Source organism: Elephantulus edwardii, unplaced genomic scaffold, assembly GCF_000299155.1.
Source record: "Elephantulus edwardii isolate Elephantulus edwardi_28Jun2011 unplaced genomic scaffold, EleEdw1.0 scaffold00155, whole genome shotgun sequence".
Taxonomy (NCBI): Eukaryota; Metazoa; Chordata; class Mammalia; order Macroscelidea; family Macroscelididae; genus Elephantulus; species Elephantulus edwardii.
In genome coordinates, this window is record NW_006399905.1 from 4,078,263 (window position 1) to 4,095,673 (window position 17,411).

Genomic DNA, 17,411 nt, shown 5'->3' on the forward strand with positions numbered 1-17,411 from the left:
AAATGAACAATTATTCTAGAGTAAAATTATTCTAGAGTAAAAATTATTCTAGAGAACATGGGGGATTAAAAAGACTAGGTTATTGTACAGAGAACAAATGGAATTAATGAGAATGTTGAAATAATGTGAATAATGTGTGTCACTGAACCACTTGTATAGAAACAATTCAGTGGAATTGGCTTCCTTTGTACATTTTCAACAAAAATTACACCCACATTCACTGACTTACTCATTGCTGTTGAGTTGGAACCATCACATAGCTTTTGGGTTTCACAGCCTATAAATTGCATAGGAGATGACTGGCCATTTTTCTCTTGAGAGAGAGATTGATTTTTTTTTTTCCCCTCAAAAAGTTAAATATAGATGAGCTCTGGTGGCCTAGTGGCAAGAAACTGCACTACAATCCCAAAGGTGAACAGTTCGAATCTACCAGCTGCTCTGCTGGAGAAGGAGGAACAATCTCCTCCTGTACCAGTCAGATCTGATTTGACGGTACACACACACACACACACAAAATAATAAAATAAAATAAAAGTTAAACATAGAATTACCATATCGCTCAGCAGTTCCATTCCTAGATACACAAACAGAATAACTGAAAATAGGTGATAAAGTCCTTCTTGTATGTGAATATTCAGGCATCACCAACTGAAAATGCTTATCAACAATCAATTCAAATGCTTATCAACAATCAACTGATGATAGATAGATAGATAGATAGATAGATAAAATGTCACCTGTACATGTAGCAAAGTATCATTCACTCATAAAAGTAATAAAGTACTGATAATTACTGCAGCATGGATGATTGTTGAAAACTTTATGCTAAGTAGAAAAAAAGCAGACACAGGCAGCAATTTACTCTATGATTCATTTTTATGAAATGTTCAGAATATGTAAATCATACAAATAAAAAACAGGTTGGTAATTTCCAGGGGCTGTGGAATGAGTAGTAACTGCAAAAAGTATTCAAGGTGGTTTTGTTTTGCTTTTTGAATGATTAAAATGCCTTAGAACTAACTAATTAGAGGTGATAGTTGTGAATGTACCAACTGGTACTGAGTTACTTAACTCACTTTAAGATAGCTCATTTTCTGTTACATGACTTTTACTTTAATTTTTAAAAACATTTTTATCTTCTAAGAATTACTATTTTACTATTACTGGGGAGCTCTTTCGACACAGGAGTGGTATCTACTTCCCAAACAGCGGGCCTCTTGAAACTCTGTGAACATGGAGAAACGACAATAGGCTTCAAGTCTTTTGTTCATAGAGTCTCTGTGAGTCGTGCTCGACTCTACAACAGTCAACAACAGGGAGTTCTAGTTAGTGTCTTAGTTGGTAAGCAGTTGTGCTGTCAGCCCAAAGACACATGGTTCAAATCCACCAGCTGCAGTACTGGAGAAAGATGGGCAGTCTATTCCCATGCAGTTTACTGTCTGTGAGAACCCTCTGGAGGGTCAGTTATGAGTTGGTTCCAGCTGGATGGTAAACAACAATAGTTAATTTTATTGCAGCTTTGTTCACAATAGCACAGAGTTGGAAACAACCCAAATGCCCATCAACAAATGAATGGATAGAGAAGCTGTGGTATATTCACATAATGGAATACTACGCAGCACTGAAAAACAAGGAACTCGTACAAAATGGGTGATCATAGAGAATATTATGCTGAATGAAATATCTCAGTCACAGAAAGACAAATACTTCGTAATGCCACTGTTACAAAACAGGACTGATATGGGGGTTGAGAGGGAAGAGAAAAGAAGGGATAAATAATGTACATGGCATGGAAATAGATGAGGGAGAGAACTATATCAAAGAAATATATGATTGGGTATTATTGGCATGACAAGAGTCCAGAATAAGAGTTGCATAGTATAGTGGTCCAGGGAGGGGAGACTGTATAACAGTGAAAGAACTTTTTCCCCAAGGAAAAAAGCGAAGTGGAGAGAGGGAGGACAGGAAGGAAAATGCAACAATGAATGAATGGAAATACAAGTTCTTTATAAACTTTAATTAGAATATAAAGTGTGTGTGTGTGTGTGTGTGTGTGTGTATACACACATATCTGTTCTTGAGACCTAGGGGTAAGGAGTTATGCACCCAACCCCAAGGCAGGCAGTTCAAATCCACCGGTTGCTCAGAGGGAGAAAGATGGGCATTCTCCTTTCACAGATTCTGAAAACCCACTTGAGGGTCAACTGTGAGGTAGTTTCTGCTCAACAGCAATGACTGAGACTGTATGAGTTAAAATGTTAATAATCCTATTTTTAAAGACCAGAAATGAGTGGGTGGAGAATCTTTCTCGGCGTTTCCACTTGGTTCAGTGACTTCTTTTTCTGAAAACACAAAAGGCAGCTATACATCATGTAGAGCCAACTTCTTCTTGGTCAGTTGGAAAAGAGGAATGTTCTTCAAGGTTTGTAAACTGTAATCAGTTCCACATAGTTTTCAGGCACCAGTGTTTACAAATCACTACAGTTTGATTTGTAGCTCCATTCATATGTCCACAAGAAATACAGCCAGCTCCCATGTTTCCTTTTATTTACTTAGCCCAAACAATACCCTGACTTGATAAAGTCAGTCCAGTGTCAACACCATCCACTCACCAATGCCATTTTTCTGGTTATTGGCACCACCTTCTCCTTCCACATTGTGAAAATCCAAAATGTTTCTCACTTTAAAGTTGGCAAAGCCCAGCAGCATAGTTTCCTCCTCCCACTCTTCTCATTTGTTGTCTCAACTGTAAGAACTTTTTCTTGTCCCAGGCGCCTTCACCTCTCAGTTAGGAATGCACTTCACTCACCAGGACCAAAGTGCCCCTCCCTTCCAATCCTGTTACCTTTCACTGCAGAGGCCTTTCACTCAGCATCTGCCCAGATAACATGGTTTGGTGGGGTTTTTTTCCCTAACCTGTAGATCAGCATTTTTTTTCTACCCTAAACCGGTAGGCCAAGAATGAGGTGGTGTTTAAAAAAAAAAAAACAAACCCAAACCATCTTCAGGCCCACACCCTACTTACTTTCTTAGAAGTTCCAGGCCCAACAGCATATCTGTTCCACCACCTTCAGCCTGAGAGGAAATTGTTGTTGTTGTTGCTGCTGTTGTTGTTGTTGTTGTTGAGTGCTGTCAAGTCGCTTGCGACTCATAGTCACCCTGCGTACAACAGCCCTAAACCCTGCTCTATCCTGTGCCAGTCGCACTGCCTCTAACACACCCATCCCGATTACCCGAGTCACTGAATCAGTCCACCTCATAGAGGGTCTTCCCCTCCTGCGCTGTCCCTCCACCCTCCCAAGCATGATGTCCCTCTCCAAGGACCTGTCCCTCCTTACAACATGTCCAAAGTATGGCAGACGAAGCCCCAGAATCCTTGCCTGTAAGGAGCAGCCTGGTTTAATCCTCTCTAGGATGAATCTGTTTGTTTTCTTGGCAGCCCATGGTACATTCAATACTCTTCTCCAGCACCACAGCTCAAAGGCATTAGTTCTCCTTCTGTCCTCCCTAGTCATTGCCCAACTCTCTGATGCATAACAAGTGATTGCAAACACCATAGCCTGTATCAGATGCACCTTAGTCTCCAGAGGGACACCGTTGCTCTTCAGTACTTTAGAGAGGTCCCTAACAGCAGACTTTCCCATCGCAATATGTTTTTTATTTACTGGCTACTGGAACCAAGAGTCACCATCCATCCTATTGGTGCCAGTTGGTCCAGTGGTAAGAATCTTTGTTTTCTTGACATTGAGCCTCAGTCCATACTGAAGGCTGCAGTCCTTGACCGTCTTCAGCAAGCACTTCAGGTTCTGCTCAGTTTCAGTGAGCAGGGTTGTGTTATCTGCATAACGCAGATTGTTAATTGATTTTCCACCAATCTTGACGCCACACATCTCCTCATAGAGGCCAGGCTCTCGGATAATCTGTTCTGCATACAGGTTGAAAAGGTATGGAGATAGGACACATCCCTGGCGTACACCTTTCCCAATTTTGAACCATGCAGTGTTACCCTGCTCTGTTCTGACTACTGCCTCTTGGTATAGGTTTCGCGTTAGAACAATCAAGTGTTCTGTTTTTTTCATTCTTCTCAGAGTCAGCCACAGTTTGTTATGATCCACACAGTCAAACGCCTTTGCATAATCAATGAAACACATATGGACATTCTTCTGGTATTCTCCGCTTTCAGCTAAGATCCATCTAACATCAGCTACAATATCCCTAATACCACGACCCCTTCTAAACCCATCCTGGACTTCTGGCAGTTCTCAAATAAGCCCCTGGGCTCAATAAGCCCCTGGGCCTTCCTCCTCCTCCTCTGTAATTCTGACACATTCCTGATAACCACAGTGGGTCCTAGTTTCTGTTCCTACCTTTATCAACTTCTTGCTTTCTTTTAGAGATTCCAAGCTGGGCACTTTTGCCAGAGAGCAACATCACCATCCAGTTCCCCCCCCCCATGTTTTCCATTTCACATACGTAAGATATGAACATTCCTTTGATCACATTGAGGCCCAATTTCCTTTATCTGCCAAAGTTTATTATACCCTCAAAAATAGTATTTCTCTCCTAAATCATCTCTGTATAGTCTCATTTTGAGAAAGTCTAAAGAAAATTCACTTCCGCCAAAATTACTCTTCCTTGTAGTCTATCATCTTCTCAGAACTTCTTTCAATGACATTTTCATCATACTTCTTGGGTAGACCTTCTGAAGTAATTTTACAAAAGAAAGTGGGCATTATGCTGAGTGAACAAATAGCTCAGTCACATAAGGACAAATGCTGCATAAGACCATTTTTGTAAAAATAGAAGGATAACTTGTAAAACATGTATTAGAGGTCCAAGGGGGGGAGGAGTGGGAGCAGAGGGGTGAGGGTGGGCAGTAGGGAATTCACAGGGTCACACAGTTTGATGGGTGAAGGGAAGGGGTAAAGGAAATGGAAGGGAATCTAGCGGGGACCTGAAATGACAGGGTAATGGTGAGCATGGTTCAAGGGAGATTGATTTTATAAACCTCTTCTGAGCCTATCTGTGTTCACATCTAAATTTTGCAAATGAGCACTTACAATAAAAAATACAGTGCACGGAAAAAAGAAAATATTTACTTTTTAACACTGTACAAAGTGGCCTAAGTTCATTGATATGGATTCATTTCAGGCCTCAAGAATAATCAGCAGATACATTTGGAATTCATTGTCATTCTCCAGGTCACCTTTGGGGTATGGCCAAATTTCCCCCACCCCCCCCTTTTAAGTATTTTTATTGCTTTGCCTACAGAAGCAAGAGTGGCATCCACTTCCTAAACAACATGCCTCCGGAAACTCTATGAACTTTGAGAAATGTCAACAGTTACAGAAAGGCTTCAGGCCTTTTGTTCACAGGCTCGCTGTGAAGGCAGTTAATAACAACAACAATCCACAGACGTTGTTTCTCATTCATAGATACTGTGTTTTATACAGTCTGTCATTTATATTGTATATTTTTTATGATGGTGCCTATAAAATATATTTTCTGGGTTTTGCAGTGGTATCTATTAAAAATGCTGTTTGTAACCAACAAAAAAAATTTTTAATTAAGTACATTTTCAGCTTAAAAAGTACTTTTTTTGAGCCTTAAGACACTAGACTGTATCTTATTACTGGGAAACATGTTCCCCTTGACAAGTGGTATTTTAAAATATCCTTTTTTTTATACTTAAATGTCGATGTTAGCATAGAGGCCTTGCTTCATTTTAGAAATGCTGGGGTACTTGGGTGGGAAAAGCTTAAGAAACCATTTTCTTGAAAACAAAATTGCTTTTTCAGTAAAAATCTGTTTAAAAGACACTTTGGAGCAATAGCACACATTTTTAAGAAGCGGAGATGGCTGTTTTAAGTAACACAGGAAAGATGTGATTTTCCATTAGAGTGACAGCACTTTGCCGTAATCACCATGTCAGGAACATTTCCTTTACAGGTGAAAGACAGTGAAGAAAAGAATTTACTTCCGAAAGCCTGAAACGGTTTTAAATTGCCTGGCCCTGAGATATTTATCAAGCAAGGACTAGTACTTCTCAGAGAAACATAACTACATAAGGGTGATTTTTCTCCCCCCTTGACTGCCACCTTTACAAGTATTACCTGTGACAGTGACACGTAACTGCAGCTCGCAGTGTTTGCAACTGAAAATGGATTCTAATCACCTTCCCTATCCCTTGTTTTCTCTCACAGAATCGGAAGACTTTTCGATGGTACGGAACCCATTGTTCTGGACAGTCTCAAACAGCACTATTTCATCGACAGAGACGGACAGATGTTCAGATATATCTTGAATTTTCTACGAACATCGAAACTCCTCATTCCGGATGATTTCAAGGTGAGAGCAGCACATTCAATTGGCAACAGTGATTTGTTCTGTAGACTTTAGTTTGCTCTTTCTTTTTTCCCCCCAATGAGCAGGCCCTCTTGTATAACTTGTTGTTGTTATTTGCCATCAAGTCTCTTGCAAGTCATAACGACCCTGTGTACAACAGCCCTAAACGCCATTCTATCCTGTGCCAACCTCGCCATCTCAAACACACTGATTCCCACCACTCCACTCACAGAATCGATCCATCTCATCGAGAGTCTGCCTCTCCTGTGCCATCCCTCCACTCTGCCAAACATGATGTCCCTCTCCAAGGACGGATCCCTCCTTGCAACATGCCCGAAGTATGTCAGATGAAGCTTCAGAATCCTTGACTCCAGGCACCATTACAGCTTCACCCTCTCCAGGACAAAACTGTTTGTTCTCCTAGCAGCCCATGGTGTATTCAACACTCTTCTCCAGCACACTTAGAGAATGAAAATAAAATGATCAAATAAATGGGGAGGGGAAGGAAGGTGTCGAGAAAGAAGTCAAATTAATGTGGCAACAGACATGTAAATAAGGAAGGCTATCACAAACATGATGATGACAGTTTGTATTATTTAAGCTCTACAGCCTGGAGGACACCAGGGGGTTGCTGGGATATGAAAACGACTTCACTTTAAGGTGAATGCCTTTCCAGATGCCTGCCCAAACTCTCAGCCTGCCTCATCCCTTGGCTACTCAAACTTAATCTGCTCAAAAATGAACTCACCCTGCCCCCCTCTCCTCTTCCCACCACCGCAAAACCTGCTCTTCTTCCTTTGTAAAAGGAATCTCTCAGTAAAAGATTACAGAATCCACTTACTTGCTCAAGGCAGGAACCCAGGAGTCATTCTGGACTTCTTCCTCTTCTTCCTCTCCCACACATGGCCGTGCAGTGAGTTCTGTCCATTTTACCTCCTAGAGATACTTCTGGAACCAATTCACTTCTATCTACCCTACACCCTGGTCCAAAACACAGCAGCTTTCTGTTCAGAATGTCTTATGCCTGGTTTTCTCACTCCCATCCTTGGCCCTCTCCCACTTAACTCTTCACCCTGAAGCCAAGAGATTATTCTCTTATTGAATTTTTCATGATAAGATTGCATTGAGATCATTATAGTAATAATAATGAGATCCCATCCTTTACCCAGTTTTCCCAGATACTAACATCTTACTGAATATCCCGTGGACAGCCAAAACCACAAATAGATAAGTCTTAGAGAAAGTGCAAGGATGATGAAGGTTTGTCTTATATACTTTGGACATATTGTCAGTAGAAGGGACTATTCCTTGAAAAGAGGCATCACACTTAGAAAGGCGGAAGGTCGGTGAAAGAGAGGACAACCTTCAACAAGATAGACTGGTGCAGTGACTGCAGCATTGGCTCAAGTATGTCGGAGACGGTGAGGAAGGCACAGGATAGGGCAGGGTTCAGATCTGTTGTTCATAGGGTTGCTATGAGGTAGTCGACTTGATGGCACCTAACAACAACCACCTCTTACAAAATAGTGCAACCTCACAACCATGACATTGACACTGATGCAAAGCCCAGAAGAGTTCCTGGATCACAAGGTCCTGTACCCTTTTATAGCTGCATACATCTGTCTCCCCTTGCCCCCAGCCCCACCTGGGGACACTTTATAAAGCAGTTTTGTATCACAACTTGCTCCTTTTCAAACACTGCAGGAGCTTCTCATTGTTTATGAAACAAAGTGCCACATCCTTCCAGAGATTATCCAGCTGAAAAAATGCTGGCCTTTACCCATTGACATGTGATCTTACATGCACACCCCAAAGGACTTTTCATCGTTCCAAAACACGCCTTCTTTCCCTGTTGAGAACAGAGAGTTCTGTCTGCCTGATGTATTCTCCCTCCTCTTCCTCAGGCTTGTCCCTGTCTCTCATGGCTCATCTCGTTCATCACACCCCAGAGGAAGCCTTCACTTCCCCAGTCTACAGTCTAGATTAGGTTTCCCTCACCCCTTGCTTCCCTGCGGTCACATAAAGAACATTTGTAATTTTAGGTCTGTGCCGTTGGGCACTTCAGACACACTGGAAGTTAGGATCGCTTTCAGCTACAAGTGGCAGAACATCCAATTAACAATGGCTTAAACTAAGGGAGTTTGGGGGTTTTTTTCCAGCCTCACGTAAGAAGGATGAGGTTCATGGTTGTAGGCAGTGATCAAGGAACTCGATTCTGTCTTGTTTTGTTATCCCCCAGTGTTGGCCTTTTGGCCTTGTTCTTATCACCTCAGGGTCACGAGGTGGCTGCCATATCTCCAGACATCACATTCTTATTCAAGGAAGGAAAAGGGGCAACTGACTTCTTACTCACAAGACTCTACTTTTGTTATAAAATGCCTGGAATTCTACCGTTTTATAGTCTAGAGGCTAGAACTTTATTTCTGCTTTCCAGCTAAGAAGGCTGGGACAGGGGTTTCCTCTCTCTTTCAGACTCCGTGGTGAGAGAAATGGGGTAAGGAGGTTCAAACCTCCAACCTTTAAGTTGTTGTGTTGCTGTTAGTTGTCATCAAGTCATAGCGACCATAACGTCCCAGCAGATATGAACCCTGTGCCATCCTGACACTTCCTGACACACTAGAGCCCATTGCGGCAGTCGCTCTGTCAAGCCTCCTGGTTGAGGGTCTTCTCCTTCACCAACGCTCCACCTTTCCAAGCATGATGTCCCTTTCCAAGGAATATGCAACATGCCCGAAGTATGTGAGGCGAAGCTTTATCATCTTTGCCCCCAAGGAACACTCTGACTGCACTTTCTCCAAGACATTATTTGTTTGTTCTTTTGACAGTCCATAGGATGTTTACGGCTCTTCTCCAACACTACAACTCAAAGGCATTAATTCTTCTTTTGTCATCTTTCTTCATTGTCCAGCTCTCAGATGCGTAGCAAGTGGTCAGAAAGGTGTGCCTGAATCAGAAACACCTACTCCTCAAACTGACATCACTGCTCCTCAAGGATTTGGGAAGGTGCCTGACTGCAGACTTTCCCAGTTAATCAAACCAGAATCTCTTGGGCTACCCCTTACTTTAAAACCACTTAGGACTATATAGAAAATAGCAATAATGTATACAATAACTTTATCCTAAGCTGTTTAACAATTTGATACATTTATTTCTGATTCTCATGATTAAAAAGGATGAAGACTCCAGGGAATCACAAACAATTTCTGTTTAGAAGTTTATGGTTAGGGAATTGTGGGAGCCATTCATTTTCACTTGCACTGTGTTCCAGGAACTGAGGTGGTTTTGTGTGTGCCTGCCTACTTGTAAACTTGTAAGATAGGCTCTGTTTTCCTCCTGGGGCGTTCAGGTTGGATGCCCCGCAGTAAGCCGGGACATTCCAGAGGGCAGACCCTCAGGGCCTCAGCACACTCAGGCCTCTCTGCCTCTTGTGGGGAGAGTCTCTGGTGCTCACCTTTGACAGGTTTCCTGAGGCTTCCTGTGTCCTCCAGATGTTCTCTTCATCAACATTGAGTACAGAACACACCCTTTAATTGGCTAAGATTTAACTACAGCCCATGCATGCTTAGGGGGACAAAAAAGTATGTCAAGTAAAATCCATGTACCCAAAACAGCCTTGACCGTTTTTCTCACAGAATTTTTGGGTGGCAGGTAATAAATGACAGTGTCTTGTGACCTGAACAGAGCAGCTCTCAGGGGCATTGGCATTGAGAGAGGCACTCAGCTCCAGTGACTGATGGTGGACCTCCCATGAAGAGCAACAATGACGGCCCAAAGAGCCTCCAATATCGGTGCCCAAATGAGCTGAGTCTGCTCCTTCCTGAGGGCCGCTGCCACCTCCTCCTCCTCTTCCTCCTCCTCCTCTTCCTCCTCCTCCTCTTCCTCCTCCTCCTCCCAGTTCTCCTGCCTCCAGAAAAGAGACCTAGAATTTTGTATATGGGATCTTTTACACCATGTTTACTAGGGAAAAGACTGATCAACTACTTAACTTCTCTCTCTGCTATTTAATCTGTAGTTGTACGAGCACGTGAAATCCTGAATTTATAGCATCCTGCACCTCCTAAAATACTCCTCAAATACGATGTTTGGGCTAAATACCCCTTAACCATTTAAGTACTTTCTGATTTCAGAACGCCGTGTAAGTGGCAGCAGCTTGTGGCCTGGCCCCGACTGCTGCTCAACGCCTCTGGCTGAGTGATCATAGTTTCTCCGCAGCATTTTATCATGGATTTGACTGTCCCTCTTCTTCCCATTTTCTGCGCTTCCATTATACCTGTGTGCTCGTTGTTGCTTTATATCCTGAGTGTGTACATATGCACACACACGCGCGCACACACACACGCTCACACACATATTCTTGTGCGTGCTTGCTAATAACTGTGTAAGAATTCCCAGCAAAACAGACCTTTGTTACGTGTTTATGAAGACCCACAGAATCCTCTCTGTAGCATTTCTTTTTTAATACCTTTGATAAGCATCCTCATTTTGTGAGCATCTTCTGTGGATGAATTTCCACACTTTCTAATCTCAACAAATTTGTGACTATCCACTAACTTTTTCCTGGCTTGTGCTCAGAAGTCTGTTAACTTCTTAGTAACCTTTTAATGTTAGAGAAGTATATATGCATTTTAAGATATTTGAACATGTAGAAGAGAAAAAAATTTAAATATCACATTTTAACACTCAGATGTTGCCACTGTGAAACGTTAGTACCTGTACCTCTAGAGAACTTTTGGGGGGTTAATATTTATTCAATAAAATGATATCTGTCTCTCTTACCAGAATTTCAATTTTTATAACACCCAAACCATGGTCAGATTACCCTGACTGACCACTACTGTCATTTAGGGATTATTTTTGGAACACCGCGCCTGATCTGAGATCATCCAAAAAATCAAGTTCTGGCCTTAAGATCATTGCCATTGAATCAGCACTGATGCTTGGTGATGCTGTGTAGAGTGAAATATGTGGGAGCCAGAGAAAGATGGACTGCCTTTTTCTATCTTGACAGGTGCCGTTTTACCACTTTGCTTTTTCCTTCTCGACCAGCTTTCTTTTGCTGCCATACTTCTCATAACCATCCTCACCATGCCCCAGGTACTGGTGCATACACACTGCCTGTGAATCAAACTCTCTCCTTGACCCAGGGCACGGTCCAATTCTTTTTCCTACTTAGCTTTTTATTTTGGTTGAGGTGAAAGTTTAAAGAACAAATTAATTTTCCATTCTACAGCTTATAGGGAGCTGTGGTGGCCCGTGGTAAGAAGCAGTGCTACAATCCCAAAGGCACACGGTGTGAATCCACCAGCTGATCCGCAGAAGACGGGGGTCATTTCCTATCATTCAGTTAACTGCCTCTGTAAACCCACTGGATGGTCAGCTGTGTGTCAGTTCCAACTTGACAGCACACAACAAAAGCAACAACAATTTCAACACAGTTTCTTTCAGGACCCTGGTTGCACACCTCACAGTGTAACAGCACTCCTCCTCGCTCTACCTGGGTTTCCAATTTCCACCCGTTCCTGCTCCTTCCTGCCACCTGCAGTGTGTGGGTAAATGCTGCTCTTTTGGTCTCCTGTGGTTGACTCTTCAGAGCAGCACGTTCCTCCCTGTTACCATTCACCTTCTAGGCTTGTGTTGGCTGGAAGTACTCCCTAGGGGTGAGTTTAGTTCAAGGCCTGAAGGGTATCTAAGGACTTCAATCTTGAGAATTCTACTGATCCCTATAAGACCAACAAGACTGAGTTTTTCTATGATTTTGAGTTTCACTATACCTTTTCCCTCCTCTTCTGCCTTGTCCAGACTTGTACTTTTTGGTAGCTGGGTACCATCCTGTTCTTCTTGTCTCAGGGTGGTGGAAGCTACAGTTCACATGGTCCAAACAGTCCTTTGAACCAATTGTTATCTTGAGTCTTTGATTTTCTTCACCTTTCTTTGCTCTGGACCAGGTGAGGCCAATAGTTGCACTATTAGATGGCTGCTTGCAAGTGTTAAGACCTCAGTTGCTACTTAGAAAAATAGCATGTAAAATATTCTTATCTTAGACCATGTCCTCTGAGACTGTCCTCTGAGACTGGGGTCCTAAACCCCAAGCCCAGTGACTCATCCCATCAAGGTGTTTGATTATGGCAAAAACATTTTCAGAACTTCTTCCACTATGCTGTCTATAGCCATAGATACAGTACATGAATATTTGCAAAACATGAAACACATAAATAGCAATCTAATCTGCCAGATATGTATATACTATGCCGATGGATATATTCCTATTTGACTTCCTATGTCTGTTCAGCTTATATGTCTACACATAGGTAACTATTTATTAATAAAGTTATCCCAGCTTTGTGTCATATTTGCTGTTGTTATCTTATATTCTTATGCAACTCTCAATGTCTTCCTTTTCCTTGTAAGAGGAGCTCAGGTGTTGCTGTAGTTAGGTACTTAACTGCTAACCAGGAGGTCACTGGTTCAATTCCGAGAAAGATGAAGTGGCCTGCTTCCATAAAGATGTCCAGCCTAGAAAACCCAGTGTGGGGGGATTTGTACTCTTTTCAGCAGGGTCACTATGAGTTGGAATTGACTTGAGGACAGTGGATTTGATTTGAGATTTTTTGTTGTTGTTGTTATGTGCCGATCTCTGTCTTTCCTCTCACCCAAGTTAATATATATGCTTTGTAGTTAGTGATTTTTTTTCTCTCTCTAAACTTCCCATTTTTGGTAACCATAAAGAATGTGATTTTTCCATATATAAACTTTTCCTAGACTTTGTATAATAATGGTCTCATACAGTACTTATCCTTTGTGATGGACTTATTTCAGTTAGCATAATATCCTCCAGGTTCATCCATCATATGTGGTATTTTGCAAATTTGTCATTATTCTTACACATTTTGTAGTATGCCACCGTGTGTATATACCATAGTTTGTTTATCCATCCATGCACTGATGGACTCTTGGGTTATTTTCGTCTTTTTGCTGTTGTGAATAATGATGTGATAACTAGGTATGTATATACCTATTCATGCCACAGCTTTTATTTCTCTAGCATATAAAATTAAGAGTGGAACTGCGGATCATGTAGTATTTCTATTTCCAACTTTTTAAGAAAGTGCCACACCAAGTTCCACAGTGTCTGTATCATTTTACAGTTCTACAAACAGTGTATAAGTGCTCCAGTCTCTCCACACCTCGGCCAGCGTCTGTTGATTTTAGTGTTGTTTTGTTTTTAATTTTGCTATTATTGATGTGGTAAGGCGATATCTCATTGTTTTGATTTTCATCCATTTAATGGCCAGTGATCACAAGAATTTCTTCATGTGTGTTTTGGCCACTTAATCACGTCTTTGGTGAAGTGTCTGTTCATGTCCGCAGCCCACTTTTTTAATTGGATTATTTTTCTTTTTTATTGCTGAGGTGCTGAAATTGTCTATAAATTTTTTTAGATTAGTCCTTTGTCAACTGTGCTGTTGCCAAAAGATTTTTCCTATTCTGTAGATTTGCTTTTTATTATTTTGGAGAAGTATTTTGATAGGCACAGAAGTGTTTTATTTTTAGAAGATATCCAGTCACCTAGTTTATTTTCTGCTTTTTTTTGCATTTTTAGCTATGTTTGGTAGGCTATTTATATCATAAATTAAGGCCTCTAAGTTTCCCCTATTTTGCTTTTGAGAATCATTATCATTTTAGGATTTGCAGGGAGTTGTTTAACCCATCTTGAGTAATTTATTTTGTAGAGTGTGCAGTATGGATCTTGATTCATTTTTCTGCAAATGAACGTACAATTTTGCCAGCACCAGTTATTAAATAAACTATCTCTTTACCCATTTAATGGATTTCAGCTCTTTGTCTAAGAGCAACTGTCCATAGGAACATGGCTTTGTTTCTAAGATGTTAATTCTGTTCACTTGTTCAATGTGTGTGTTGTACCACCAGGCTCCTGAAAACTGTCATGGCCATCTAGTAAGTTTTAAGATTGGGAAATGTGACATATCCTACTTTTTTCCTCTTATTTTGTTGTTGTTGTTAAGTGCCACTGAGTCACTTGCTTCATAGCAATCCTATGTACAACAGCTTGGAACCCTGCTCTATCTTGAGCCAACCTCATTGTTTCTGAAACACCCAGCCCCATTACCCCAGTCACTAAGCCAATCCATCTTATCCAGGATCTTCCTCTCTTGTGCTATCCCTCCAAATTCCCGAGTATGATGTCCCTCTCCAAGGACTGATCCCTCCTTGCAACATGCCCAAAGTATGTCAGAAAGAGCTTCAGAATCCTTGCATTCAAGAAGCAGCCTGGTTTCAACCTCTCTAGGATGAACCTGTTTGTTCTTATAGCAGTCAATGATTTATTCAGTACTCTTCTCAACTCACAGCAATCAATTCTCCTGTGATTCCTGGTTGTGCCAAGCTTTCTGATGCATAGCAAGTAATTGCAAATACCATGGCCTGGATCAGGCACACAGTAGTCTCCAGACTGACATTGTTGCTCTTCGGTACTCTGGTGAGGCCAATGACAGCAGATTTTACCATTTGTCTTTTGATTTCCTGGCTGCTGGTACCAAGAGTGGTGATTGTGGAGCCAAGCAAGCTGAAGCTGTTAACAGTCTCAATCTCTTAACTATCTATCATGATGCTGCCAATCAGGCCAGTAGTGAGAATTTTTATTTTCTTGATATTGAGGTTAAATCCATATTGAAGGCTGCAGTTCTTAACCTTCTGCAGCAAATTTCTCAGGTTCTCCTGAGTTTCAACAAGCAAAGTTGTGTCCTCTGCATAACAAAAGTTGTTGATGAGTCTTCCTCCAATATGGATACCACATTGCTCCTCATTGAGCCCAGCCTCCTAAATGATCTGTTCCGCATATAGATTGAAAAGGTATGGAGATAGGATACACCCCTGGTGTATACCTTTCCTGATTTTGAACCATACAATGTTTTGTTTCTGACGATTGCCTCTTGGTCCATACACAGTATAGGTATAGGCTTCACATAAGCACAATCAAATGTTCTGGGATTCTCATTTTTCTCAGGGTCAGCCACAGTTTGTTGTGATTCACACAGTCAAATGCCTTTGCATAGTCAGTGAAACACAGATAGACATTCCCCTGGTCTCTGCTTTCAGCCAAGATCCATTGAACATTAGCTGTAATATCCCTAGTACTATGGCCTCTTCTAAACCCAGGATGCGCTTATCTGGATTCTCTTTCCTTTCCATATGAAGCTGGCTATTAGTTTTCCATCTCTATATTAAGATTGTGTTTTTATCTGTAGATTGTTTTGGGTAGTATGAACATTTTTACAGTGTTTTGTCTTCCTATCTGTGACCATCATATATTCTTCCATTTACCTATGTCAGTTTTTGTTTCTTATAGTAGCGTTTTATAGTTTTCTTTGAGTAAAACTTTTGTATCTCTGGTTATATTTACTCCTCTAAGTATTTCATCTTTTGGTTAACTATTATAAATGGTGTTCTTTTACCAATTTTGCATATTGCTCTTTGTGTAGAAAAATTAAACTGATTTTTGTATGCTGATCTATGCCTTGCCACTCTGGTCTCTGACATTTTCATGTGTCATATTATTTGCAGATAAAGATAGTTTTACTTCCACATCAAGTTTACTTTTACTTTTACTTCTCTTTCTTGTATTATTGTTCTGGCCAGGACTTCCAATACAATATTGAATCAAAGTGATAATGAGGGGCATCTCTATCTAGTCCTTAGTCTCAAAGAGAACACTTTTCATCTCTCCTTCGAAAATAATGTCACTCATTGGTTTTGCATATGCCCTCAATTATGTTGAAGAATTACCATTATATTTCTCTTTTGCTAGGAGTGTTTGTCAAGAAGAGGATTGTGTTTGTAAAATGCTTTTCTGCATTGATTGATGTGATTATGTAGTTTGTTTTCTTTAAATATGGTGAATTGCATTGATAGTTTTACTAATATCGAACCATCCTTGCATACCTGAAATTAATCTGACTCAGCATGGTGTGCTAATTTGGGGACATGATTTTAGATTCTGATGTCTAGGATTTTGTTTTGCTTTTTTTGCCTCTATGTTCTTGAGAGATACTGGATTCAAGTTTAATTTTTCAGTGATGTCTCTTGGCTCTGGTTTTAGGGTTTTGCTTGCTTCATAGAATAAGTTCCTTTTCTATGTTCCGGAATCAATTAAGTAGAACTTTGTATCCAGTCATCTCTGAATGTTTGGCAGAATTCTCCTTTGAAACCATCTGGATTAGGATGTTTTTGTTGAGTTTTTGTCTAATGAGTTGTTCAGTTTCTTCTTTTGTGATGGGTCTGTCTAAATTTCCTTCTTCAGTCTGTTAGTTTTGTTGTCAGTTTAATTGTTCCTAAAAAGGTTGTAAAATTTTTAGAGTGCAGTTCTTCATAATGTTATCATTATTTCTTTATTTCTGTTGTGATGTCACTTTTTTCCATTTCAATCTCATGCCATTAGCATCTTCTTTTCATTTGTTAAAGTTACCAGTAGTTTATTACTTTTATTAATATTTTCAAAGAATCAACTTCATGTTGATTCTTCCATTTAGTTTCTGTTCATTTTTAATTTTTTTTTCTTTCTGGTGACCTTAAGCCTTTTTGATGTTCTCTTTCTTATTGTTGAGATTATTGGACTAAAGTGTTGATTAAAGTTTTTACTTTTCTTTTTGATGCATGCTTTTATTGGTATAAATTGATTAGTCAGAACTAATTTTGTTGTGTCCCAAAGATTTTGGTACGTTATTTTCATTTTCATTCACCTCAAGGAATTGAATTCATTTTTCTGTTTGTATCTTATATTACCCAGTAATTTTTAAGCACAGGATGTTATTTCATTTTCATTTTTCTCTCCTTCCTCTTCCTATTACTGATTCTCATTTTATAGCTTTGTGATGAGAAGACACTTTATATTGATTTGATGTTTTAAAATGTATTGAGCTTGCTTTGTGGTTTAAAATATGATCTACTCTGGAGAAAGATTATGTGCATTGGAAAAGAATCTGTATTGTACTATTATTGGATAGAATATTCTTCATAAGTATTCTTTACAAGCTCTAGTTGTTGTTGTT

At 40.4% G+C, this 17,411-nt stretch overlaps 1 protein-coding gene across 2 annotated transcripts in view; it reads left to right on the forward strand.

The window, feature by feature from the left end:
* Positions 1–17,411, forward strand: part of KCTD1 (potassium channel tetramerization domain containing 1) — a 146,112-nt gene that overhangs the window by 108,635 nt on the left and 20,066 nt on the right. For both annotated transcript variants that reach the window (XM_006895034.1, XM_006895033.1), the window contains exon 3: positions 6,204–6,348. In XM_006895034.1, coding sequence (XP_006895096.1) covers positions 6,204–6,348 — 145 coding nt within the window. The remainder of the gene's footprint in view (positions 1–6,203; positions 6,349–17,411) is intronic.